Source organism: Suncus etruscus, chromosome 3 (assembly GCF_024139225.1).
Source record: "Suncus etruscus isolate mSunEtr1 chromosome 3, mSunEtr1.pri.cur, whole genome shotgun sequence".
NCBI classification, from domain to species: domain Eukaryota; kingdom Metazoa; phylum Chordata; class Mammalia; order Eulipotyphla; family Soricidae; genus Suncus; species Suncus etruscus.
In genome coordinates this window covers 17,488,120-17,515,153 of record NC_064850.1, presented here as the reverse complement: position 1 = coordinate 17,515,153, position 27,034 = coordinate 17,488,120, and the positions used below count along the sequence as shown (strand labels likewise).

Here is a 27,034-nt window from a genome sequence, read left to right as displayed (position 1 = left end):
AGGAACAGAGAAATTAGTGCACAGAGTTCAGGGAAGTTCCTAACAAGGAATTTATATTTTCTCCCCTTAAATCAAGATCTAATCTTCTCCAAGCATTGATGTGTGAAAATCATTTATGAAAGCAGAGAAATTCACCTGGTCCTTGGTGTTCAACTTTATTAAGGCTCTATTATAAAAGCATGAGTGATAAATTGTCTGTGTGTTTGATCTCAGTCAAAGATGGACAAAGTACCAAGGCTCTATACAAACCCCTCCACACCCCCTCAATCACTGTTGGTTTGTTTGCTTTTTTTGTTTGTTTTTTGTTTTTTGTTTTTCTGGTGTAGCCAGTCTTTGGGCTGCCCCAGTGCCCCCAATTCTTGATCCCAATGTGATCCAAAGATCTTCAGCATTGCTACAGGCATGACGTTCCAAAGGTATCACCTTCCTGTTGACAAAAGTAAAGGCCAGACTTTCTTAAAGAGTTCATTTTTCAATACACTCTTGGCTTTTTTCCCCCCAACTTTATTTTCCTTTTGGTGGAAATTCTTTATTTTGTTTTGTTTTGGGGCACACTCAGTAGTGCTCCAGTGTTACTCCTGTTTCTGTATTCAGGAAACTTTCTTGGTGGCCTCCAGGGATCATATGCGATTCAAGGACTGAACCTGGGTCAGCTGCATGCAAGTCAAATTCTTTACCCAAATCAAAATCCCATCAAATTACTGCTCAGACTCCTTGATAGAGCTGTTTGATCTAAAACCTGATGTCAATATGTTCTCAGCTTCAAGGTATACCAAGTCTATTCTGAGTGTAGAGGAACTGAAAAACTGGTTTTTAGAAACTTTTCTTATACTGTGGCTCAAGTTTTTTTCTTATCCTACATTCTTTTTGTTTGTTTAATTTTTATTGTCTTCGAGCCACACTGTGCATTTCTCAGGGTTAACTTCTGGTTCTGTACTCAGGGATCATTTCTGGCAAGGCTCACAGGACCATATGAAACACCCAAGATCAAACCTAAGTCTGCCAAGTACAGGCAAGCATCATACTTGTAGTATTATCTCCCCAATCCCTTGTTCTGAATTTTTTGCCCTGAATTTTTAAAGCTATGTAAGTAGAAGCCAGAGCAATGGTCCAATTGGTAAAATTTTGCTATGCCTTTGCTGACCCAGGTTTGATCCCCAGCACCTCATGTGTAACCCCAAACACCTTCAGAAGTAAACCTTAAGCACAAAGCCAAAAGTCAGCCCTGAGCAATGTCAAAACTCTAAGGTCCAAAAACCAAATTTGTGTGTGTGTTTACAATGCACCAAAGTATTACAACTTGGAGAAAGATGTCTTAGGGATACCTCTAAGATGTTTGCAGAAGAAGGCTAGGATTTGATGCCATGCATCTACTTGGGCCTTAGAATGAGCCCTGGGCTCCCCACCCCATATCACAGGTTTGTTCACTATTTTGTGCAAGGAAGCTGGGCACAAGGGAAAATAAGGGGGCTCAATGTAATGCCCAGTCCCAGGGTAAGAAAGAATCTGGGGTTTTTCTTTTCCATGGGCCTGTAACCTTTCAGAGGCTCTTTGGGCATAGAACTCACTCCTCCAGTTGTGGTCATCTTCACCAACAATGAAGAGAATGGGCCCCTCGGCCTTCTCCATGGGAACCATGGAAGGATTCTCACATCCACCTATGGTATCATTCCGTACATCTACAATGTCCAGCAGGCCTGAGTATGATACCTTGACTCGCCTCAGGTCAAGGCCCAATGATGGGATGCAAGTTTGCTTGTAGCATATGGGTCCACTTCCACTGAATCCAGATCCATTGATGGAAACTGTGGCTGTAATATTCTTCAAAAATGAGGCCATGAAAAGACAAATATCAGCTCCTAAAGAAATGCCCAGAAGTCCAACACCTGGACCCTTTACCTAGAAGAAAAATAGGGAAAGGATCAAGAACTGACCTACTAGAACTAGAAAAATGCTTTTTTAAAATGCAACTGAAGATGGCAGTTTAAGTTGTATATTGACCAAAAGAGAATCAACCTTGCTTAGTTGCTGGAATTTTCCCAGTTAGGTGGCTGGAAAAATAGTACAGCGGCAAAAGTACTCGTTTTATCTCTGGCATTGCATATGATCCCTCCTGAGCACTGTCAGAGAACCAGGAACAACCCCTAAACATTGCTGAATGTGCCCACCCCCCCCAAAAAAAAAAAAAAACCTTAAAATTTTTAACTATTTATGTATTTATTTATTTATTTATTTTGGTTCTTGGGCCACCACCCAACAACACTCAGGGGTTAATCCTAGCTCTGCACTCAGAAATAGCTCCTGGCAGGGGCCGGAGCTGTGGTGCAGTGGTAGGGAGTTTGCCTTGTATGCAGCTGACCTAGGACAGACCACGGTTCAATCCCCTGGCATCCCATATGTTCCCCTAAGGCAGGAGCAATTTCTGAGCGCAGAGCCAGGAGTAACTACTGAGCATCACCAGGTGTGGCCCAAAAACCAAATATATATATATTTAAGAAATAGCTCCTGGCAGGATCAAGGGACCATGTGGGATGCTGGGAATAGAACCCAGGTCATCCTGGGTCAGCCAGGTGCAAGGTAAAATGCCCTACCGCTGTGCTATCACTCTGGCCCCCAAAAAAATGTAAAATTTAAAAGATTGTCAAGCAGCTCTTTTATTATTTGGTGCAGTTTTATTTTGGGGTCACACAAATAATGTTCAGGATTTACTCCTGGATATAAATTCAGGACTTTTTCTTGGCAAAGTTCAGGGAATCATATATAGTTCTAGGGATCTAACCTCAGTCAGCCATATGCAAGGAAAGCACCCTATCTGCTCTGACACACAAATACCTCTGCACCTCAGTGGAAATTGGTTAACAATGTCCCACTATCATCCACTATTTCCTGAGAATGCTGGTCAGACAAGAAGTCTTGTCAAACTCAAGATATCATACATGACAAGATTTCATGCATGACCACATCCTTTATGCGTGCAATATCGAAGTCTCAACATTCCTGGGTATCTAATGTGCAGTATCAAGTTCTGTTCCAAGAAGTAAATTGTCAGATCGATCTAAAATTAGTAGCAAGGAAACAGAAATAATGCAAGAGGTAAGATATAATGTTTTGCACATAGACCATCCTGGTTTGATTCTCAGCACTGCATATAATCATTTAAGTACCACATAAGTTTCTCTGGCCACAGAGCTAAAAAGAGTCTCTGAGCACCAAAATGTATAATTCAAATTGGACCACCATCAAAAATAAATAGGCTAAGGCTATAGCAATAGCACAGCAGGTAGGGCACTTGCCTTGCACGTGGCCTACCCAGATTCAATCTTTGGCATCCCATATGGTTCCCTGAGCCTGCCGGGAGTGATTCCTGAGTGCAGAGCCAAGACTAACTAACCCCTGAGCACTGCCAGTGTGGCCTAAAACCAAATAATAATAATAATAAATAAACAAATAAAATAGTCTAGGATGTAGTTTAGTGGTAGATTATATGCTTTGCATGTAGGAGTCCTGGGTGAGAGATCCCAGAACACATACACACACACACACACACACACACACACACAATAAAATTGTGGGGTGGGCAGGGGCCATAGTTAGTGGTGCTCACTTTTCAGTGGTTACTCCTGACTCTGCACTCAGGAATCACTCCTGGCAGGCTCAGGGGACCATAGGAATGCTGAGGACTGAACCTAGTCAGCCACTGTGCCAGGCAAGCACCCTAGCTACTGCACTATCTCTCTGGCCTCCAAATAAAATAGTTCTTAGCTTCAGAAAGGAGTAAGCAAGTTATGATCAAAATCTGAGTATAGACAGCTCGGGGTATCCCATAAGAGGCAGAGTATGAGTGATAGAGCATTTGCCCTGCTTGCAGGAGCCCCAGGGTTCAGTCCCCACAGCATAACCCAAAAAAGTTGGGGCTGGAGAGACAGTACAGCAGGCAGGGTGTTTATCTTGAATATGATGATTAGGATTTGATCCCCAAAACTCCATTGTCCCACAAGCATACACTGTACTATCAGTGCAGTCCCTCACATAGATTTTTTTTTATGATGACTTGCACATTATTAACCTTTCTGACAGAAAGTGGAGATTGGCTTCATAAGTCAAGCAAATCTCCAAACAAATCATTCTAACAGCGGCATACTTAGAACAGTGAATGAGTACAGTGTCTTTTCAGGAGGTATTGCTGGAGACATAATAGATAATAGATCATAGAGAAAGGAGAACCTGGGAGAGCTGGAGCATGTAGCACAGGGCTTCTTCGAAGTAGTCCAGATGTATGCTATTGAAACTCTTGGGGAGATCTTCAAAATGATAATAAGCCAGAGCCAACATGGTAAAGCCATGGGAAGCTAGAAGACTGGCCCGATACTCCATCAAGCCCCCTCCGAAACCAAAGATGTCAATGATCCCAGGGAAAGGTCCAGGGCCTAGAGAAAAGAATATCATAAAAGGATATTATGTAAAAGTTTATTTTTTTTAATTATAAAGAGATCTTTCTAAATTATTTAGCAAATTCCTGTAACTGAAAGAAAACTCCTTGAGCCTCTATTAAAAAAGGAATATGAGGGTCTGGAGAGATAGCATGAAGGTAAGGCGTTTGCCTTGCATGCAGAAGGTCGGTGGTTCAAATCCCGGTATCCCATATGGTCCCCCGAGCCTGCCAGGAGCAATTTCTGAGCATAGAGCCAAAAGGAACCCCTGAGCGCTGCCAGGTGTGACCCAAAAATAAAAAATTAAAAAAGAGAGATGAGTACCTAAACCCATGCTTTTTCATGCAGGGACATATAGGAAGGTGCTGACAGCAAGCACAGTTTTGTCACCTCTGTGGGGTTGGGTGGTGCCCCTCAGAGTGAATTTAAAGGTTTTTTACACTGCAGGAAGAAAAACAGCCTCTTTCTCCTCCCTTCCATTCTCCTCTTTGGGGCCCATCCACAGAGACAGTGCTCCCTGGTAGGAACTTGCTGTTGGAAGGCCCCTGCCCTTTGCAGACAGAGCTCACACATTCAGTCCTAGCAGATTGTAAATAGAGGCAATGACTGACCATGTGAACTTACCACCTTTCACGTTACAGGGTACCCAAGCTCCTAATAATTCTGGCCTCTGTATTTAAATGCCCAGTGTGGTCTGGTGGCCCTCAGTTCCTCAGCCTATCTTCATTCTGAACTTTCCTCTTCAAAACTGGAGGATTTCTTTCTTTCTTGCATCCCTAGTACCTAATGGAGTCTGTACCCTAGTGTGTCTGGATTTTCCTCTCTGTCCCACCATTAGCTGATTGGATCATTTTAATGAAGAAGAAAAACAAGAACAAGAACAAGAAGAACAACAACAAGGACAAGAAGGAGGAGGAGGAAAGGAGGAGGAGGAGGAGGAGGAGGAGGAGAAGAAGAAGAAGAAGAAGAAGAAGAAGAAGAAGAAGAGAAGGAGGAGAAGAAGAAGAGAAGGAGGAGAAGAAGAAGAAGAAGAAGAGAAGAAGAAGAAGAAGAAGAAGAAGAAGAAGAAGAAGAAGAAGAAGAAGAAGAAGAAGAAGAAGAAGAAGAAAGGAGAAGGAGGAGGAGAAGGGGAAGGAGGAGGAGAAGGAGGAGGAGAAGAAGAGGAGGAGAAGAAGAGGAGGAGGAGAAAAAGAAGAGAAGAAAAGGAGGAGAAGGAGAAGGAGAAGGGAAAGGAGGAGAAGGAGGAGGGGAAGGAGAAGAAGAGGATGAGAGGAGGAGGAGGAGGAGGAGAAGAAGAAGAAGAAGAAGAAGAAGAAGAAGAAGAAGAAGAAGAAGAAGAAGAAGAAGAAAGGAGAAGGAGGAGGAGAAGGGGAAGGAGGAGGAGAAGGAGGAGGAGAAGAAGAGGAGGAGAAGAAGAGGAGGAGGAGAAAAAGAAGAGAAGAAAAGGAGGAGAAGGAGAAGGAGAAGGGAAAGGAGGAGAAGGAGGAGGGGAAGGAGAAGAAGAGGATGAGAGGAGGAGGAGGAGGAGGAGAAGAAGAAGAAGAAGAAGAAGAAGAAGAAGAAGAAGAAGAAGAAGAAGAAGAAGAAGAAGAAGAAGAAGAAGAAGAAGAAGAAGAAGAAGAAGAAGAAGAAGAAGAAGAAGAAGAAGAAGAAGAAGAAGAAGAAGAAGAAGAAGAAGAAGAAGAAGAAGAAGAAGAAGAAGAAGAAGAAGAAGAAGAAGAAGAAGAAGAAAAGGGATAGATACATGTTGATAGCAAGGAGGAAATCTGCAGGGTACATTCTCGTTAATTATACAGAGGGAAAATGAACCACATGGTTCTAAGACTCACTTAAGGGAAAGTCAAATATTTACTTTGAGAATTGAACATAGAAATGAATCTTGGAGCTTTATGTTGTGCTATGCCTTAACTCCTAAGCTATTGATTATTTTGGGATTGCTCTTTCCGGTGATTAGATCAAGAACCTAGATATGGCTTTTGGTGAAAAGACACCTTTAGCAGCCCAGGCTCACCTGGAGGCAGGAACAGCGTGCCACGCACCCGGCCTGCGCGCACGGGATCCCGCCGCACCCCGGGTCCCAGAAAGTGGCGCTCGTGCAAAGTCCGGCCTAGCAGCCTCCCGGGCTCGGGATCGTGGCCCTCCAGCACCTCCAGCTCCACCACGAAGGGCTTCTGCACATCCCTCTTCACCAGCCGCAGCATGGGCTTTTCGGGCTCCAGCGCCCAGAGCAGCCCCATGGGCTCGAGCCCCGCGAAGCTGCCGCCCAGCGCGGGCGAGCGCGCCAGGTCCAGCCGGCCGCCGGCATCGGCGCAGTAGCGCGCGTGGGCCCGGAACAGCGCGTCCTTCTTGTCGCGCAGGGACGCGCGCAGGGTCACCCGCTGCCCCGGGGACAGGCCCGAGGCCGAGATGCGCACCGGCTCATCCCACAGGCTGCGGCCCGCGGGCTCCACCGTCACTGTCACCTCCATCCCAGAGATGCAATGCAGCTGTGCGGACCCTCACCGGGTAGCCAAAGGGGCAGACCACGATCCTGCATGGAGTTGGCAAGGAGCTGTGCCCGGAGACACCGCCAGGCACCGGGCACAATGGGACGGCAAATGGGGTCCTGCAGAAGCCAGTGCCTGGCCTAGGGGAATTAAAAGTACTTGCAAAAAAAAAAAAAAAAAAAAGTACTTGCAGGGGTGGGGCGGGGCTAGCTTGGGACTTGGGGGGGGGGTGCCTAAAATTTGGGAGTGGTGCCCCGGGATACTTCTCTGCTTCTGAGCACTGTCCTCTGCGCAAAAGTTGTTGGTGTGTGTGTGTGTGTGTGTGTGTGTGTGTGTGTGTGTGTGTGTGTGTGTGTGTGTTGAGTTTTGACACTTTTAGCCCAGGGGAAAGGGGACGCAAACAAAAGGGCGGGGACTTTAAGTGATTTGCGGAACGACGTGAGTGGGAATCTTTACACAAATCCTTTCGTTAAATTTTCTCTGCTGGAGTGTCTGGGAGAATTCAAAATCATCCCTTGTCAGTGCTCCAGAAACCGCCCTCCTTTTAAAAGGAAGGTGCCTCGTCCTAAATTCTAACAAATAGGCTGGTTTTTTCCTGGCTGAAATGTCAGGGGACAAAGGCCTCTCTGTGCTCAACCTTGTGAGATTCAAGAGTGGGTGAGCGTCATGGCCGATCATTCATGAGCACTGCAGAAGTAGTTTTCATGTTCTGATCCCCAAAGAACTGGCCAGTTGTACGGGGCATTTGGCACTTCTCAATTTAGAGCTGTTAATAATATGCTATATACCCTTTGGGGGGGGGGGTTGCCACAGTCGGTGACACTCAGGGATCACTCCTGACTCTGAGCTCAGAAATTGATCCTGGCATGTTGCCACGTTCAAGGCAAATGCTCTGCCGCTGTTCTTTAGCTCTGGTCCTTTACAGGAGTCTTTTGATGGACATGCATGTGCATTTCAGTGAGGCATAGACTGTAAGTGGAGTGGCTATGTACTAGGGAATGAGTCTATTCAGCCTTATTGCATGCTTAAATCAACCTTTTTAATGTAGACCTAGAAACAAAATAGACATAATGTCCAGAATTGCATAGATCTGTTTTCATGTTCTCTATCGATATCCCGTCGATTTAACGTACAAAATTCAGTCTGTTTGGACTGGCATGATACTCAGTAGATCTCGTTTGATTCTAGCACCTCGAAACTGCTGGGGAGTGACCCCAGCACTGTCTGGTCTGGTGCCAAAACAAATAAAAATTCATTATGTTCACAAAATAGTGGAAATATTTACTGAAATAGAGCCAGGGAGGAATCTGAGGCTTGGAGAGTATTAAACTGCTGAGTTTAGAAGTAGTAAACTGAATATTAGAACTTCTAATAAGTGTCAGAGCCTTTTCTACAAATGTGGAACAGCAACATTGTGGTGAGAGAGAATCTAGCCTTGTCTTCCATACTGATGTACTCAAAACTTAGTTAATAGATTATTTTCCCAGGACAATTCCAAGATTATGTACCACCCAAGTATTTGTGGAAGAAAGTCTGGATCTGCTTCCAGGCATCCTCCTGGGCTTTGGCATGAGCCTTGGCTTCCCCTCCCCAGATGACAGGTTTGCCCACAAGGCTGTGCAGGGATGCACGACACATGGGGAAGTAAGGAGGCTCAATATAGTGGCCTGTATCCGGGTAGCAGATGACCTCGGGCTTCTTACCACAGGCCTCTAAGCGCTTAGAGATCTCTCTAGCATAGAATTCACTCTTCCAGTTGTGGTCATCCTGCCCCACAAGGAACAGGAGGGCACTCTCAGTTCTTTCCACAGGAATGATGCTTTTCTGGTCCTCTTCTTTCAGAGGGCAGTTCAGAGCATCCACAACATCTACAAAGCCATCTTTAGTAATCTTGAGTCGATTATGGTTTACAGGTGCAGGGGGCAAGGTCATTCCCTTATAATGTAAGGTTCCACCTACATTGACCAAAGGGCCATTGATTATGACAGTGGCAGTGATGTTCTTCAGGAAAGAGGCCATGGAAAGGCAGAGATCACCCCCTTTGGAAATCCCAAGCAAACCAACTCCGGGACCTTTAACCTGAGAAAAGTTCAGAGGAAAAGGGTAAGACATTAGAAGAAGCTCTGCGAATGTGCCTGACCTGAAGGCAGGGGCACTGAGCTTGAATCTGAGCTGTCTTTGACCAAGATTTGCAACTTGGAAAATGTATTTCTCTTTCATCTCTATCTCTATTGCTGCAATTTCTCTAACCCCGTTCGTGGTGACTTCAACAATCAGGCAGATAAGTTGTGCCTAAGTCTTAGTATCACCCACATTTGGTTAACAAGGCCAAAATTTCTGACCTACTTTTCTCTTTCACCATTGGCAACAGAGCTCTTTGTTGTTATTCTTTCCCTCTCTTTCTATTAAAATTCCTCCAGGGTAGCCCAAATTGCTGCAGTTTCACAAGGGCTATTTTTGTCTTTATCACCAAAGTGTTGTATAAAATGTGGTCATTTGCTTGACCTCTGAATAGCAGATTGATGTTTTTGCTTTTGTTTTTTTCCCTCCTCCTGGTTCCTAGAGTTGCATTCTTGATTTGTTTCAACCATTTATTTTATCCTCAGTGGAAGTACGAGCTGTTGAATGAAAACATTATCCCTGGTGCTGGAGTGGTAGCACAGTGGTAGGGTGTCAGGGATCACGCTTGCCAGACTCTAGGAACATATGGGATGCCAGAAATTAAACCCTGGTTGGCTGTATACAGGACAAGCACCCTACATGTTCTATTAGAGCTCTGACCCCAGTCACTTCTCTTTCCTAAATGCTCCCAGCTCACGTTCACTATGAGAAAATACTAAATTGTATAATAGATAGGGTTTCCAATATGGCCTTCCAAGCCCCACCCTTCCCCAGGAGTGAACCTGAGCAAAGAGCTAAGAGTAATCCCTGAGCACCACTGAAAATGGCCTCAAAAAAAAAACAAACAACTTGCAAAATAATCAAGTTTAACTTATTAGCCTCTAACACTCTAATTCTAGAACCAAACCGTTCTGATACCTATGCTCTTTGCCTTTTAAAAAAATATGGTACACTCAAGAGAGTATAAGGAATAAAAAGATGTTAAACACAAATATTTAAACGAGGACCTTCTGCAGACAATGAAAGATTCCCTTCCTCTTTCCTTTCGCTGCCTATGTCAAATTTGGAACTCTAGAATGTGCTTGTTATTTCTTCTTAAACCCAATAGAGTACTGGAATTTAAAATTCCATACTACCCAGGGCATTTACCTTGCAAGCGGCTGACCTGGGACATACCCCAGTTCGATTCCACCAGCATTTCATATGGTTCCCTGAGCCTGCCAGGAGCGATTTCTTTTTTTTTTTTTTTTTTTTTTTGGTTTTTGGGCCACACCCGGTGGTGCTCAGGGGTGACTCCTGGCTGTCTGCTCAGAAATAGCTCCTGGCAGGCACGGGGGACCATATGGGACACCAGGATTCGAACCAACCACCTTTGGTCCTGGATCGGCTGCTTGCAAGGCAAACACCACTGTGCTATCTCTCCGGGCCCAAGCCAGGAGCGATTTCTAAGCACAGAGACAGGAGTAACCCCTGAGCACCACCAGATGTGTCCCAAATAAATAAATAAACAAATAAGACCATTTTAAAATATATAATAGGGGCCGGAGAGATAGCATAGCGGTAAGGCAGTTGCCTTAGATGAAGAAGGACAGTGGTTCAAATCCCAGCATCCCATATGGTCCCCAGAGCCTGCCAGGGGTGATTTCTGAGCATAGAGCCAGGAGTAACCCCTGAGCACTGCTGGGTGTGACCCAAAAAACAAACCAAAAAAAGAAAAATAAAAAGAAATAAATAAAATAAATAATAATAAATCAACAAAATTCCATAATACCTGTGAAGGATATTTTTTCTAGAAGGACGCAGTGTTACATAGAAACTATTTGATCTGACTATAAAAAGTAGTGTCAGCTATGTGATGCTTTTTCTTCAAAGTAAAAGTTAAAAAAAGGTAATGTGTTTGGGCCAGAGGGTTAGCACAATGCATAGGTCACTTGTCTTGCATGCAGCCAACCCATGCTCAATCCCTGGCATCCCATATAATCCCCTGAGCCCACTAGGAGTAATCCCTGAGTGCAGAGTCAGGAGTAAACTCTGAACACAGTCATATGTGGCAAAAATAAATAAATAATAATAAAAATAACAACAAAAAAGTAATTTGTTAGAAATTGAGAGTGAATATCATGAATTTGTGAATTTCTGTGAAACCCAAGAATATGAAGAGAAGACCTGGAAAGTGACCTTGAATTTGAGAGGTTCCAACCTGAGGGTGTTTGAGCAGGTAGTCCACAGCTTCTTCAAAGTACTCCAGGTGGAGGGAATCCATGCCCTTGGGGAGGTCTTCATAGTGGTAATAAGCCAACGCCATCACAGCAAAACCTTTCCCAGCCAGCAGACTAGCTCGATACTCCAGAAGACCACCTCCAGCTCCAAAAATGTCCACAACTCCAGGAAAGGGACCAGGTCCTTGCAAATAAACCAACAAGCACATAAATCAAGTATTCTAGATCTCTTAGGAGTGATTTCACAATTAATTTGGTGCCTACTTCTAAAATAAAAATCCATGAGTTGTGAGATCACCCTGCATGCCCTATTTCTAACCCCTTAGGTAGACAGATCTGAAGAAGGCAGGTAGCAGCAAAGAAATCATCAACCACACCAGTCAGGAAAAGATGAACATGGCCTCCATGGTCTTTTGCTTCATCCTCTCTGCCTCAGCAAAAAGCCAGAACTCCTTCTTTATTAAAACCAATTCTCAATAAACCAGGAGGGGAAAGTATAGTAATACAGGTGGGCTTTTAGGTAACAAAAAAGATTTATGGGAAAGAGGAAGAGGGGAACACCTTTCTTTGGGGTTGATTGCTGGGTGTCATCTTACACCTACTCACCTGGTTGCCAGTTTTCTATTGACAATCAGAAATGCTAAGACTGCTAGTGTCCAAAGATCCTGACAGGGCACAAGCCATCGGAACTCAATAGTGATCACTTGAATGCAAGTGTTGAGGGTTTTTATGGATGTTGGATGTTGGATCTTGTCATGGATGTTAGATCTTGTCAAAAGCTTTCTCTGCATTGATATGATCAAATGGTTTTAATTTTTCCTTTTATTAATGTGGTGTATCATGTTCATTGTTGGGGAACCACTTGGGGTTCTGGGTAGCCACATGCAAAGCAAATGCCTTACCCTAGGAGGGGACTACATCCAGTCCCTGAATTTTTATCTTTCTTTTAGTTTTACTTGTTAATATCACATATGTATGTAAACCTTAAACATATTTTTTTAATTATCTTTAAATGGATATGTTCTTCTGGGACTTGATTTCTGCAAACATTGTTGTTGGGTTTTATTTGGGGGAGGCTGCACAGAGATGGGGCTAGGACCCACTCTTGCCAATACTTGGCTGTACCTGGACATGTATGAAGATTCAAGGGAGCTTACATGGCACCTCACATGTACTCTCTACTCCTCTCAGCTATTTTGAGACCCTTAGCACGCATACTTTTGTTTGTGAGTTATTTTTGTTTGTGGTGTTAGATAGCCCGAATCCCTCCCTACTTATTGGTCAAGCAGTCTGAGTCTCTACAAATCAGCAGAGAATGCATGCTGCTGAGATTCTATGATACCCAGAATATTAAATTAGTTTGTAGGCCACAACCAGTGGTACTTCAGGACCATACCTGGTTCTGTGCTGTGTTGATCTGGGTAGTGCTTGGGGACCACAATGAATCCCATGTAGTGCTAGGTATGAATAGGCTTGTCTGCGCTTAGCCCTTGGAACCATCTCCCCAGTCTCTCAACACTGCTTTTACGCTAGGGAGGGGCTGGAGTGATAGAAAGTAGGGCACCTGCCTGAATGGGGCTGATCAGGCTTTGATCCCGGGCACCTTTATGGCCTCAGAGCACTACCAAGATTGATCAAGGAGCACAGAGCCAGGATTATGCCCTGAACATCTCCAGGTGTGCTCTCCTTCCCCCAAAAAAATTCACCCATTCAAATTCTTTTTTTTTTTTTTAGGGGTTTGGTTTTTGATCCAAACCCGGAGGTGCTCAGGGATTACTTCTGGCTCTGCACTCAGAAATCGCTCTTGACAGGCTTGGGATACCATATGAGATGTCAGGAATGGAACCTGGATTGGTCTCAGATTGGCCATGTGCTAAGCAAAAGCCCTACCTGTTGTGCTATCACTCTGGCCCAGTCCATTCAAATTCTTCTTCTTCTTCTTCTTCTTCTTCTTCTTCTTCTTCTTCTTCTTCTTCTTCTTCTTCTTCTTCTTCTTCTTCTTCTTCCTTCTTCTTCTTCTTCTTCTTCTTCTTCTTCTTCTTCTTCTTCTTCTTCTTCTTCTTCTTCTTCTTCTTCTTCCTCTTCTTCTTTTTGGTTTTGGTTTTTGGGTCAGACCCGGCAGCACTCAGGAGTTACTCCTGGCTCTATACTCAGAAATTGCTCCTGGCAGGCTCAGGAAACCACATGGGAGGCCGGGATTCAAACCACCATTCTTCAACGTGCAAGGCAAACACCTTACCTCCATGCTATCTCTCCGGCCCCATGTTATCTCTCCGGCCCCACCATTCAAATTCTTACAGCTGCCTTATAGTTGATTTTGCTCATGTAAGTTTACCCCAATTTATTCACCTGTTTTATTGTTGAGAAACTATGAGACTGTTCCCAGTGGGTTGCTCTACCAGTGTACTTTTTTTTTTAACAGGGGAGGGGGTTGGGTCACACCCGGTAGCACTCAGGGGTTCCTCCTGGGCCTATACTCAGAAATCGCTCCTGGCAGGCTCAGTGGACCACATGGGATGCCGGGATTCGAACCACCGTCCTTCTGCATGCAAGGCAAATACCCTACCCCATGCTATCTCTCCAGCCCCAACAGTGTACTTTCATTAGAGATAGAATAATAAGCAGTCTAAGTAAAACAAGTAACTTTAAGCAGTAGATCAGCAAGCATGTTACTTTCAGTGGCTATCTGGGTTCCTCTCCCTCCACCTGTCAAAAATTATTAAGGTAGGACTTCTGAATTCTGACCAACTTGATTGTGGGAAATGTATTTTGAAGCGTAATTCTGTTTCTGTAATTCCTAATGAGAATATGCATGTTTTAAATTTCTCATTGACCAATAACTTTCTATGGAAAAGCAAAACTATTAGTTTAAAAAGTTTCTAGGGAGCTAGAGAATAGTTAAGCAGATAAAATACTTGCTTTGTAAGCAGCCAAGCCAAAGTCCAATTCCAAGCACTCCTTATGATCCTTCAAGCCCTACCAGGAGTGATCCCTGAGCACCACCGGGGTGTGGTCCAAAAAGCAAACACACACACACACACACACACACACACACACACACACACACACACACGAACACAAACACGAAAATGTTCCTACCTGTTGGCAATTTCCTTAACTCTAGTTGTGGATAGAAACCCAAAAGCTGGAAAATTGAGCAACTAAAACGACCAACTTGAAACTGCCCACAAAGGTTGATTGTGTGGTTCATTGCACAAGTCCTATCCCTCTCCTTGGAATGTCTTCAAAGGATTTCTCCTTTTGCTAGCAGAGCCACCGCTCAGTGGGCCTCAAAACCACTCCTGTGACCCTGACACTAGAATTGGGTAGAGTGGAGACTCCCTTCTCCAACATAGGCCCAGGCCCAGACTAGCCAAAAAGCAAACCTGGAGGCAGGAACAGCGTGCCACGCACCCGGCCGGCGCGCACAGGCTCCCGCTGCAATCCGGGTCCCAGAAAGTGGCGCTCGTGTAAAGTGCGGGCCAGGAGCCTTTCTGGCTCAGCATCGTGGCCATCTAGCACCTCCAGCTCCACCACGAAGGGCTTCTGCACGTCCCGCTTCAGCAGCCGCCACTGAGGCTTGTCGGGCTCCAGCGTCCAGAGCAGCCCCATGGGCTCGAGCCCCGCGAAGCTGCCGCCCAGCGCGGGCGAGCGCGCCAGGTCCAGCCGGCCGCCGGCATCGGCGCAGTAGCGCGCGTGGGCCCGGAACAGCGCGTCCTTCTCGTCGCGCAGGGACGCGCGCAGGGTCACCCGCTGCCCCGGGGACAGGCCCCACGCCCGGATGCGCACCGGCTCGTCCCACAGGCTGCGGCCCGCCGGCTCCACCGTCACCGTCACCTCCATCCCTACGATGCAATGCAGCTGTGCAGATCCTCACCGGGTGGCCAAAAGGGCAGACCACGACCTGCACGGAGTTGCAAGGAGACACCGCCAGGCACCGGTGCAATGGGAAGGCAAATGCAAAGGTGTATCATGCTAATTGCCTGAACTAGCGGAATATAAGTGCTTGCCGGGTTGGGGGTGAGGCGGGGCGCTCTTGTGAGTTATGGGGTGCCTGAAATTTGGGCGTGGTGCCCCAGGGATGCCTCTCTGCTTCCAAGTACTGTCTTCTGTGCAAAAGTTGTTGGCTGATCTGTTGGGGGGGGGGGGGTGAGTCTTGACGCAAGATTTCAGCCCAGAGAAAAGGGGGAGCAAAAATAGAGTTCGGGGACTTTATTTGAATCACGGTACGATGTGCGTGGGAATCCTCGCACAAGTCCTTTGTTTCCATTTTCTCTGCTGGAGTGTCTGGGAGAATTCAAAATCATCCCTTGGCAGTGCTCCAGAAACTGCCCTCCTTTTAAAAGGAAGGTGCCTCGTCCTAAATTCTAACGAATAGGCTGGGTTTTTCCTGGCTGAGATGTCAGGGGACAAAGGCCTCTCTGTTCTCTGTGCTCAACCTTGTGAGATTCAAGAGTGGGTGAGCGTCATGGCCTATCATTCATGAGCACTGCAGAAATAGTTTTCATTTTCGGATCCCCAAAGAACTGGTCGGTTGTACAGGGCATTTGGCAGTTCTCAATTTAGGGATATAAAGAATAACCTATATAGTTTCAGGAGTCTCTTTTTTTCTTTGGGGTGTGCCGCAGCCGGTGACACTCAAGGGTTACTCCTGGCTCTAAGTTCAGAAATCAGTCCTGGGGGCCGGGCGGTGGCGCTAGAGGTAAGGTGCCTGCCTTGCCTGCGCTAGCCTAGGACGGACAGAGGTTCGATCCCCCGGCGTCCCATATGGTCCCCCAAGCCAGGAGTGACTTCTGAGCGCATAGCCAGGAGTAACCCCTGAGCGTCACCGGGTGTGGCCCAAAAACCAAAAAAAAAAAAAAAAAAGAAATCAGTCCTGGCATGCTGCCATATTCAAGGCAAATGCCCCGCCGCTGTGCTTTAACTCTGGTCCCTTACAGGAGTCTTTTGATGGACATGCATGTGCATTTCAGTGAGGCATAGACTGTAAGTGGAGTTGCTATGTACTAGGGAATGAGCCTATTCAGCCTTATTCTATGCTTAAATCCACCTTTTCAATCTGGACCTAGAAACAAAATAGACATAATGTCCAGGATTGCCTAGCAGTGTACATGTATAGATCTGCATATATATGTCAGAGTAATAACTTCTCTATCAATGTCTCATCCATTTAATGTACAAAATTCAGTATGTTTGGATTGGCATAATACTCAGTAATTTAATTTGATTCCAGCACCTTATAAATCTTAGCACCCTCAGAACTGCGTGGGGTGACCAGCAGTTTTGCTGTGGCCCCAAAACAAATAAAAATTAAATATGTTCTGACCGGAGAGATAGCATGGAAGTAGGGCGTTTGCCTTGCATGCATAAGGTCAGTGGTTCGAATCCCGGCATCCCACATGGTTCCCTGAGCCTGTCAGGAACAATTTCTGAGCGTAGAGCCAAGAGTAACCTCTGAGAGCTGCCGGGTGTGACCCCAAAAAAAAAAAATTCAATATGTTCACAAAACAGTGGAAATATTTACTGAAATAGAGCCAGGGAGGAATCTGAGGCTTGGAGAGTATTAAACTGCTGAGTTTAGAAGTAGTAAACTTGGGGCCGGGAAGGTGGCGCTAGAGGTAAGGTGTCTGCCTTACAAGCGCTAGCCAAGGAACGGACCGCGGTTCGATCCCCCGGCGTCCCATATGGTCCCCCCAAGCCAGGGGCGATTTCTGAGCACATAGCCAGGAGTAACCCCTGAGCGTCAAACGGGTGTGGCCCAAAAACCAAAAAAAAAAAAAGAAGAAGAAGTAGTAAACTGAGTATTAAAAGTATTAAACTTCTGGGGGGGTTTGGTTTGTTTGTTTGGTTTTTGGTTTTTGGGCCACACTCAGCGACGCTCAGAGGTTACTGCTGGCTGTCTGCTCAGAAATAGTTCCTGGCAGGCACGGGGTACCATATGGGACACTGGGATTCGAACCAACCACCTTAGGTCCTGGATCGGCTGCTTGCAAGGCAAACACCGCTGTGCTATCTCTCCGGTCCCAGAAGTATTAAACTTCTAATAAGTGTCAGAGCCTTATCTAAAAATTTGGAACAGCAACATTGTGGTGAAAGAGAATCTAGCCTTGTTTTCCATACTGATTGATTCTGTAGCAGTAAGCAAAATTATTATTATTTTTCTAGTTCTGAAGAGTCCTCTTGGGCCCGGAGAGATAGCACAGCTGCGTTTGCCTTGCAAGCAGCTGATCCAGGACCAAAGGTGGTTGGTTCGAATCCCGGTGTCCCATATGGTCCCTGGTGCCTGCCAGGAGCTATTTCTGAGCAGACAGCCAGGAGTAACCCCTGAGCACCGCCGGGTGTGGCCCAAAAACCAATAAATAAATAAATAAATAAATAAATAAATAAATAAATAAATAAATAAATAAATAAATAAATAAATAAATAAGAGTCCTCTTGCCTAATACAATTGAGTCCCTCTGAGACAATTCATAAATCATAGACCATAGGCAATAGAAATTAATTTTTCCTTTTTATTTGAGCGGGGGGGTTACTCCTGGCTCTGCCCTAAGAAATCTCTCATGGCAGGTTCGGGGAACCATATGGGATACTAGGGATTGAACCTGGTGTGTCCAGAGCGGATTGTGTGCAAGCAAAGACCCTACCGCTGTGCTATCGCTTTGGCCCATAAAAATAATTTTTAAGGTAATATTGAATAGAAATTAAGAGTCATTGTGTTAGGAATATTTTTGTTTATTGAGGTCTCTTTTCCTGGTTTGTGGATGACTATGATTTCCTTGTATCCTCATACCACTGTCTCCAGTGCAGGGTTTCTCAAACTTTCTCTACTCACTGCACCTCACCTCATTTCTTCACCTCATCACTTTCTTCACCTAAGAAATGCAACATAGGTAAGTGTCACCAGGAACACCTCAGGTTCATTCATTACGTGGTAGATTTTGTTTTGTTTTAAATTTTATTCATTTTTAAGAATTTATTTATTTGCACACCATGATTACAAACAAGTTTGTAGTGGGTTTCAGTCATAAAATGTATACCCCCTTCACCAGTGCAACTTTCCTGCCACCAATATCCCCCCATTTCCTTCCTCTCCCACCCCCTGCCTGTCTTCAAGACAGGCATTCTATTTCTCTCCCTCACTATCATTGTCATGGCAGTTGGTAGTGCAGTTATTTCTTTTTTTTTTTTTTTTTTTTTTTTTTGGTTTTTGGGCCACACCCGGTAACGCTCAGGGGTTACTCCTGGCTATGCACTCAGAAGTCGCTCCTGGCTTGAGGGACCATATGGGACACCGGGGGATCGAACCGCGGTCCGTCCAAGGCTAGCGCAGGCAAGGCAGGCACCTTACCTCTTGTGCCACCTCCTGGCCCCGCAGTTATTTCTTTAACTGCGCTCACAACTCTTTGTAGTAAGCTTCATATCAAAGGCTGATCCTTTCATCCCTCATCTCTATTGTCTCTGGGTATTAGTACAATATTATCTTTTATTTTTCTTAAATCCCACAGATGAGTGAGACTATTTTACGTCTATCTCTCTCCCTCTGACTTATTTTACTCAGCATAATAGTCTCTCTGTCCAACAATGTATAGGCAAATTTTATGACTTCATAGTATTCAATTGTGTAGATGTACCATGGTTTTATTAGCCACTCATCTGTTGTCTAGCACCTGGGTTGTTTTCAGATTCTAGCTATTGTAAATAAACTGCAATGAACATAGGTGAACAGAGGACATTTTTGTATTGTGGTTTTATGGTCCTAAGGTATATCTATAGAAATGGAATTGCTGGGCCCGGAGAGATAGCACAGCAGCGTTTGCCTTGTAAACAGCCGATCCAGGACCAAAGGTGGTTGGTTCGAATCCCGGTGTCCCATATGGTCCCCTGTGCCTGCCAGGAGCTATTTCTGAGCAGATAGCCAGGAGTAACCCCTGAGCACCGCCGGGTGTGGCCCAAAAACCAAAAAAAAAAAAAAAAAAAAGAAGAAGAAGAAATGGAATTTCTGTATCATATGGAAGCTCAATTCCAGGTTTTTGGGGGGTTTTTTTGTTTTGTTTTTGTTTTTTGAGGACTATTCTATATTGTTTTCAGAAAGGCTGAACTAGATGGCATTCCCACTGGCAATAAATGAAAGTTCCTTTTCCCTACATCCACACTGGTTGTTCTTGTTTTTGTGTGATGTGTGCCAGTCTCTGTGGTGTGAGAAGTACTTCATTGTAGTTTTAATTTTTATCTCATTGATGATTAGTGGAGTGAAGCATTTTTTCATGTGACTTTTGGACATCTGTATTTCTTCCTTGAGGAAATGTCTATTTGTTTCTTCTTCCCATTTTTGAATGGAGTCAAATGTATTTTTGGTAAGTTCTGTCAGCACCTTGTATACCTTAGCCCCTTACCTGATTGTTGTGTATGTAAATATTTTGGGGGATTACTATGTTGCTCACCCTAATCTGATTAGGTGATTGTGCCCTACCCTAGGGTGTGACCTGGCATTCTGCCCCCACCCTAGGGTAGGACCTGATTCTGCTTCCACCATTGGTTGGTATCTGATCCCACCATTGGGTGGGACCTGACTCTGGACTATAAGAGCAAGGGTCTGTGGAAGGCGAGGGGCTTTTTGCTGGATGGAACTGAATCGGAGTCTTTGGACTTCAGTTTTGTCCATCCGAATAAAGCAAATATTTCCACGAGCCTGATTGTCTGCGAGCTGTTTACCCGCTGTTTCACCTCAGAACCGTGGGCTAGACAGGGTGGCAGACACGTGCTCCGAGCTGGAAGAAAAGGGCCTCATTCTCCATCCCTCCATCAGTCAACCTCTTCAGGGGCTGTCCTGCTACACCTGATGGGTATATATCTTGTATATATTAGCCCCTTATTGATGGGTATTGGGTGGATAGTTTCTCCCATTCTGTGGATGGCCTTTGTATCATCATCACTGTTTTCTTTTAGGTTCAGAACTTCTCAATCAATGTAGTCCATTTATTTATCTTTGTTTCCATTTGTTTGGACAGTGGTGTTTTCTCCTTGAAGATGCATTTAATCACAATGTCATAGAGTGTTTTGCCTATGTTTTCTTCTATATATCTTATAGTTTCTGTTCTGATCATGGTTTTTCATCCATTTTGATTTGTGCAGCATTACATGAATGTCTTAGTTCACTTTTTTGCATGTGGCTGACCAGTTGTTCTAACACTATTTGTTGAAGAGGTTTTCCTTGCTCTATTTTGCATTTCTTACCCCTTTATAAAAGAGTAATTTATTATATGTCGGAGGTCATTCTCTGAATAATCAAGTTTATTCCATTGATCTGAAGGTCTTTCTTATTCCAATACCATACTGTTTTAATGACTATTGCTTTGTAATACAATTTAAAGTTGGAGAAAGTGATGCCTCCCATCTTCTTTTTTCTAATGGTTGCTTTAGCTGTCTGTTCATGGGTTTTTATTGTTCCAAATGAATTTCAGGAGTGTTTGATCCACTTTTTTAAAGAATGTCATGGGTATCCTTAGAGGAATTGCATTAAATATATACAATACTTTGGGAAATATTGTCATTTTAATGATGTTAAGCCTCCCAATCCATGAAAAGTGTATGAGTCTCCATTTCCTTGTGTCCTCTATTATTTCTTCAGGCAGTGTTTTGTAGCTTCCTTTGATTAGGTTTCTCATCTCTTTTGTCAAGTTGACTCCAAAGCATTTAAGTTTGTGTGGTACTAATGTAAATGGGATGTTTTTTTAATGTCCATTTCTTCTCTATCATTATTGGTGTATAAGAAGGCCATTGTTTTTTTGTGTTAATTTTGTAGTTTGTCACTTTACTATATAAATCTATTGTTTCTAGAAGTTTTTTTGGTAGAATATTTAGGGTTTTCTAAATATAGTATCATGTTGTGCTAGCCAAGGAAGGACCATGGTTCAATCCCCCGGCGTCCCATATTGTCCCCCCAAGCCAGGGAAGATTTCTGAGCGCTTAGCCAGGAGTAACCCCTGAGCATCAATGGGTGTGGCCCCAAAATCAAAAAAAAAAAATATATATATATATATAGTATCATGTCATCTGCAACAGTGAGAGCTTGAATTCTTCCTTTCCTATCTGTATGGCCTTGATATTTTTTCTTGCCTAATTGCTATGTCAAGTACTTCCAGTACTATGTCGCAGAGAAGTGGCAAGAGGGAGCAGCCTTGTCTTATGCCAGATTTTAGAGGAAAGGCTTTGTTTTTCTCCATTGAGTATATAATATTTGCCATTGGCTTGTGGTATATGGCCTTGAAAAGTTCCTTCCATTCCCATCATTTTGGAGTTTTTGTCATGAATGGGTGTTGGACCTTATCAAATGCTTTCTCATCTATTGATATAATCATATGGTTTTATTTTTCCTTTTGTTTATATGGTGCATTATGTTGTTTGACTTGCATATGTTAAACCATTCTTGCATTTTTTTTTTTTTTTTTTTTTTTTTTTTTTTTTTTTTTTTTTTTTTTTTTTTTTGGTTTTTGGGCCACACCCGGTAACGCTCAGGGGTTACTCCTGGCTATGCGCTCAGAAGTCGCTCCTGGCTTGGGGGACCATATGGGACGCCGGGGGATCGAACCGCGGTCCGTCTCCTAGGCTAGCGCAGGTAAGGCAGGCACCTTACCTCCAGCGCCACCGCCCGGCCCCCCATTCTTGCATTTTTAAAATTAAATCTACTTGGTCATGGTGTATGACCTCCTTGAGGAGGCGTTGGATCTTTCCTATTTGCTAGGATTTTGCCGAGGATCTTTGCATCTGTGTTCATTAGATTATTGGTCTGTAGTTCTCTATCTTTGTGACATCACTGACTGATTTTGGTATCAGGGTGATGTTAGCTTCATAGAAACTATTTGGGAGTGTTTTGTTTCTTCAATTTTCTGAAAGCCTGAAAAAGATTGGTAGTAGGTCCTCTTGAAAGGTTTGAAAGAATTTGTTAGTGAATCCATCTGGGCCTGGGCTTTTGTTTTTGGGAAGACTTTTGATTACAATTTTTTAATTTCCTCAATAGTAATGGATTACATGGTACATTTTGGATCATAAACTAATTATTTCTTGTTCAGAAGCCTCTTACTATTCCCCAAATTTTCATGACTCTCCTTCCCCCCCTACGTCAATATGGGATAGCAACCTACAGTTGTCATGCAACCTACAGTTGTACTAATGCTGGAGTAGGAGCCATCCACATAAACTCACTTAAAGATTTTTGTTTTGTTTTGTTTTGTTTTGTTTTGTTTTGTTTTTGGGTCACACCTGGCAGTGCTCAGGGGCCACTCCTGGCTCTATGCTCAGAAACTGCCCCCCGCAGGCTCGGGGGACCATATGGGATGCCGGGATTCGAACGACAGTCCTTCTGTATGTAAGGCAAACACCTTATCTCCATGCTATCTCTCCAGCCCCCAAGATCTTATCTTTAATAGCAATCACTTTGTGAGAGAATAGAGATTAGCGCTTTAACATATAAATATCTGGAAGCCATGGTCAACCTATTACAAAGTTTTGCCATCTTGGACCAAATTATCTTTGATTTAAAGTTAAGTCTCCTGATCAATAAAAAGGAATGTCTTTTCATATTACCTCTTCTTTGTGCTTCTTGAACAATGTTGTGTAGTTTTAGGCCTACTTGTGAGGCAACTCAAACATACTCCTACTTTGGGAGAGGGCCTCTCCTGGCAGTGCTCAGGCTCTCCACAAACATTCTCTTAAATTAGGAAAACAACTTCTTCTTCTTTCTTTACTTATTAAAATGTTATTGTAGTTTAGGCAATATTAACAATGGTAGTCTTAACTCTTACAATGTTGATAGACAAAGTTCTTTAGATATTTAATCATTTATATTTTGACATGATCCAATTTGGAGTTTTATGTCTTCATGTAAATTATACTTTCTAAATTTTTTAAAATATAAATTAGGATTTGGGGCCGAAGAGAGAACATGGAGCGTTTGCCTTGCATGCAGAAGGATGGTCGTTCAAATCCCAGCATCCCATATGGTCCCTTGAGCCTGTCAGGAGTGATTTCTGAGCATAGAGTCAGGAATAATCCCTGAGCTCTGCCAGGTGTGACCAAAAACCAAAAGTAAAAGAAAAATATATAAATTAGGACTGAGGCCAGATAGTACTGGAGATTCAGCTGCTCTGCACCACATATGGTCCCATCCCACAGCATCAGAGTGCACCCCTGAGCACCTCTGAGTGTGGCCCAAAAGTCAAAATGAAAAAAAAGGGGGGGGGGGAGAAGAATTTATTGGTGGTGCTACTGAGATTTTTATGAGTTCTGTCCCTGCTATTTGTCCAGGGACCCATAACAAAGGGAGTATTTGACCCCACAGCCATCCAGGTTGAGCCCCCTTGTCTTCGAATCCATAAAATAAAATAGGGCAAAGTCCCATGCCTTGTAGACACAGACCTTCTAACAGTCAAGTAACCTGAACTCTACCTACCAAAGAACTTTACTTGAATGGTTCTCTCTGCATGTTGGTGTGAATGGACATGACCACTTGACCAATGTGGACCTTGGCTGCTGGGCCCTGTTTCTCTCTAAAGGTACCTCACATACCTGTCTAAAGCCTAGATTAGCGTGGGGTCATCCATAAATACCCACTGGGGAGAGCAGTCTTCAAAGTCCCTTAGGGTCATGCTCCTCAGTCACACTGGCCTCTGAAAATTCCTAGGATATTGCCAGGTGGACTACAGGTGAAAAATCACATACAGGACCCTGGCAAGGAACTGTTTGGGCCACAGGAAAGAAACAAGATCAGAGCAAAGATTGAGAAACACTGCCTAGTGCAACAAGGAAAAGCCACAGGCTGTTTATATTCCAAATTGGCTGGCTACTGCTGGAGCTACAGGCTTCACAGGAAAGAGTTGCACTTTAATCTAAAAAATCATGTTTGGGGGCCAGAGTTTTAGATAGCACAGCAAGTAGGCTGCTTACCTTGCATGCTATTAACCCAGGTTCAACCCCTGGCTTCCTATATGGTCTTCTGAATACTACCAGGAGTAAATTCTTGAGTGTAGATCCAGGAATAACCCCTGATCATTGTCAGGTATGGCCCCAAAACAAAACAAAACAAAACAATCATGATCTTCATGGACTATAATAATACTTTATTTTAAATGCCAAAGAGATAGCATAGTAGATAGGACACTTGCTTTGCTTTCTTTCTTTTTTTTTTTTTTTTTTGCCTTGCTTTCATACAGCTGATCCTGGTTTAATTCTAACACCCCACATATCACTAGGAGTGATCCCTGAGTGCAGCGTCAGGAGTATGCTAAAACCATAGTAAATATAGGAATAAAAATAATTTTGGGGGGCTGGAGAGATAGCATGGAGGTAAGGCATTTGCCTTTCATGCAGGAGGTCATCGGTTCGAATCCCGGCGCCCCATATGGTCCCCTGTGCCTGCCAGGAGCAATTTCTGAGCCTGGAGCCAGGAATAACCCCTGAGCACTGCCAGGTGTGACCCAAAAACCAAAAAAAAAAAAAAATAAAAAAAAATAATTTTGGGAATCCCACACCCAGCAATGCTCAACGGTTACTCCTGACTCTGCGCTCAGGAACTACGTCTTGCAGTGCTCAGGATGTAGAAGATATTAAACTCACATTGGCTGCTTGCACAGCAAGCACTCTCCCACTGAAATAATATTTTAATAATGCTTTTTTGAGGGCCAGAGAGATAGCACAGCGATAGGCCTTTGCCTTGCACCTGGCTGATTTAGGATGGATGGTGGTTTGAGTCCCAGAATCCCATATGGTTCCCCAAGACTGCCAAAAGTGATTCTGAGCATAGAGCCAGGAGTAACCCCTTAGTGCCACAGGGTGTGACCCAAAAACCAGATAAATAAATAAAAAATAAATAATTAATTTATTTTTTAAAGAAAATTTCAACTTTTGACTTATACTAATACAGCTACATCACTTTTCTTGGCTATTGGAGGGGGGTTTCAACTGACAGTGCTCAGGAGTTACTCCTGACTTTGTGTTCAGAAATCACTCCTGGCAGGGTCAGGAAACCATATGGGATGCTGGGAATTGAACCCAACTTCCCGGGTTGGCTGTGTGCAAGGCAAACACCCTACTACTGTGTTATCATTCTGTCCCCATTTTTCTTTTTGTTCAAGTTTTTAGGGTGTATCTATTTTTTTGTTTTGCTTTTCTTTGGGGACACACTCAGAATTTTTCAAGGTTACTTTTGACTCTGCACTTCGAAATTAGTCCTGTCTAATAGCTTGAAGGATGATATGGAATGCCAGAGAATCCAACCTGGATTGGTTGAATGTTAGACTAGTGCCTTACCTTCGCACTATCCCTCTGGCCCAAAGTAGTAAATTTTTTCTGGTTTTCTTTCTTTTTTTTTTTTTTTGAAATTTTAAATTTTATTAAAATTTTATGCTCAGCAAGATACTGTCAAGAGAAGAATATAAACCAATGAATAGGAGAAAATACAAAAGACATCTCTAATAAAGGCCCAAACATATGACAGACTTTTAACAATCAACAAAACCCAATCTAAAATAAGAAAAGAAACAAAGACCTTAAACAACATCTTACTAAAGAATATATACAGATGGCCAAAATTATATGAAAATTTCTTCATATTGTATGTCATCAGAGAGATGGAATTTACATATTGCAACACATCAATTAAAATGACAAGTTTCATGACACTAATCACAAAATGCTGCAAAGAAAATAAAGCAATTGAAATTCTCATTTATTGTTAATGAGAATGCAAACTGGATAGCCCATCTGAAAAGGTTTGTCAGTTTTTTTAGAAAAGTTAATATACACTTATCCTAAAATACAGCACTCCTGCAACTGTGCATCTGTGCATTCACCTGTGAAGCAAAAAAGTAAAAACTTTTTCCAAAACAATAACCTAAACATTAATATCTATCTTTCACTTATAATGACCAAAAAGAGGAATCAACTAAGATATTCTTCAGTAGGTTATAAATAAATGCATAACCAGTTAATGAAATATTATTTAAGATAAAGGATCTATCACGCAATGAAAGAAACTTTAAAGACATATTGCTAAGGACAAGAATTTCATAAGAGAGTGATTTTTTTTATTTAAATGACAGACATTTATTAGATTATATATATTGGCAATATATAAAGGCAAATCTTACACAGTGATATTTAAGGCACACGGTAACAATAAATGAGGGCCTTTCCCCCAGCAGTGTTGTCCTCCCTTCATCCCTGTTCCCAAGCATATATCCCTTATCTCCTTCCTTTATCCCCCAGAATGTTAGTGCATCTAAAAGCATATATGTTAACACTAATGTAAACTTTTTTTTTTTGCAGTTTCAGATATTTTTACTAGTGATTTCTTAAAGGTTTGGAGTCAAAGGAGCACTGTAAAAACAATGTTAGTGTGGCAATTATCGTTTGTATGGGCCCACCAAAGTATGGGGGTCATGGAAAGGAAAAACTTTGGCCTAAGTACAAGGAGACCCTACCCCTGAAGTTTCCTGACATAAGACCATTTCTAGGCTCCAGGCAAACTAGTTTGTCCAATCCTGGTCATTGTCTGTAGTACCCATACAGTTATATTTTTCACAGTTTCTGTTGTTGATCTCACGTTTCTGTATTGAAGGTCCTGGAATCTGTATATCCTACATTGAAGTCAGGATGGTGCAGAGCGGCATCTAATTTCAACTCGCACTTAACGGGCAATGCGGAAAGCCCTGTCCAGTACGCAGGTCGTTGTTGTTGTTTAAATCTTCTCAGTGATAAGGGAAGACTCTTTTGAGTAAATCGA

The 27,034-nt window shown here is 43.4% G+C and overlaps 1 protein-coding gene and 1 non-coding gene across 14 annotated transcripts in view; one reads left to right on the top strand and one right to left on the bottom strand.

Annotated features, from left to right (window-relative positions):
• The window catches only part of LOC126004028 (acyl-coenzyme A thioesterase 6-like), a 226,179-nt gene that overhangs the window by 165,439 nt on the left and 33,706 nt on the right, over positions 1-27,034 (bottom strand). For 2 of the 13 annotated variants that reach the window (XM_049770422.1, XM_049770423.1), the window contains exons 1-3: positions 6,442-6,898; positions 4,225-4,427; positions 1,301-1,899 (exon numbers count right to left, since the gene is read on the bottom strand). The exons of 7 other annotated variants lie outside the window; for them this stretch is intronic. In XM_049770422.1, coding sequence (XP_049626379.1) covers positions 1,301-1,899; positions 4,225-4,427; positions 6,442-6,898 — 1,259 coding nt within the window. Of the gene's footprint in view, positions 1-1,300; positions 1,900-4,224; positions 4,428-6,441; positions 6,899-8,416; positions 8,996-11,237; positions 11,441-14,642; positions 15,100-27,034 lie in introns of those variants that run through there. 4 more of the 13 variants (XM_049770429.1, XM_049770428.1, XM_049770427.1 and 1 more) reach the window with 3 other exon arrangements.
• LOC126004994 (small nucleolar RNA SNORA68) lies at positions 4,748-4,872 on the top strand. Its single transcript, XR_007494182.1, has one exon. It is a non-coding gene; the product is annotated as a small nucleolar RNA SNORA68 (small nucleolar RNA).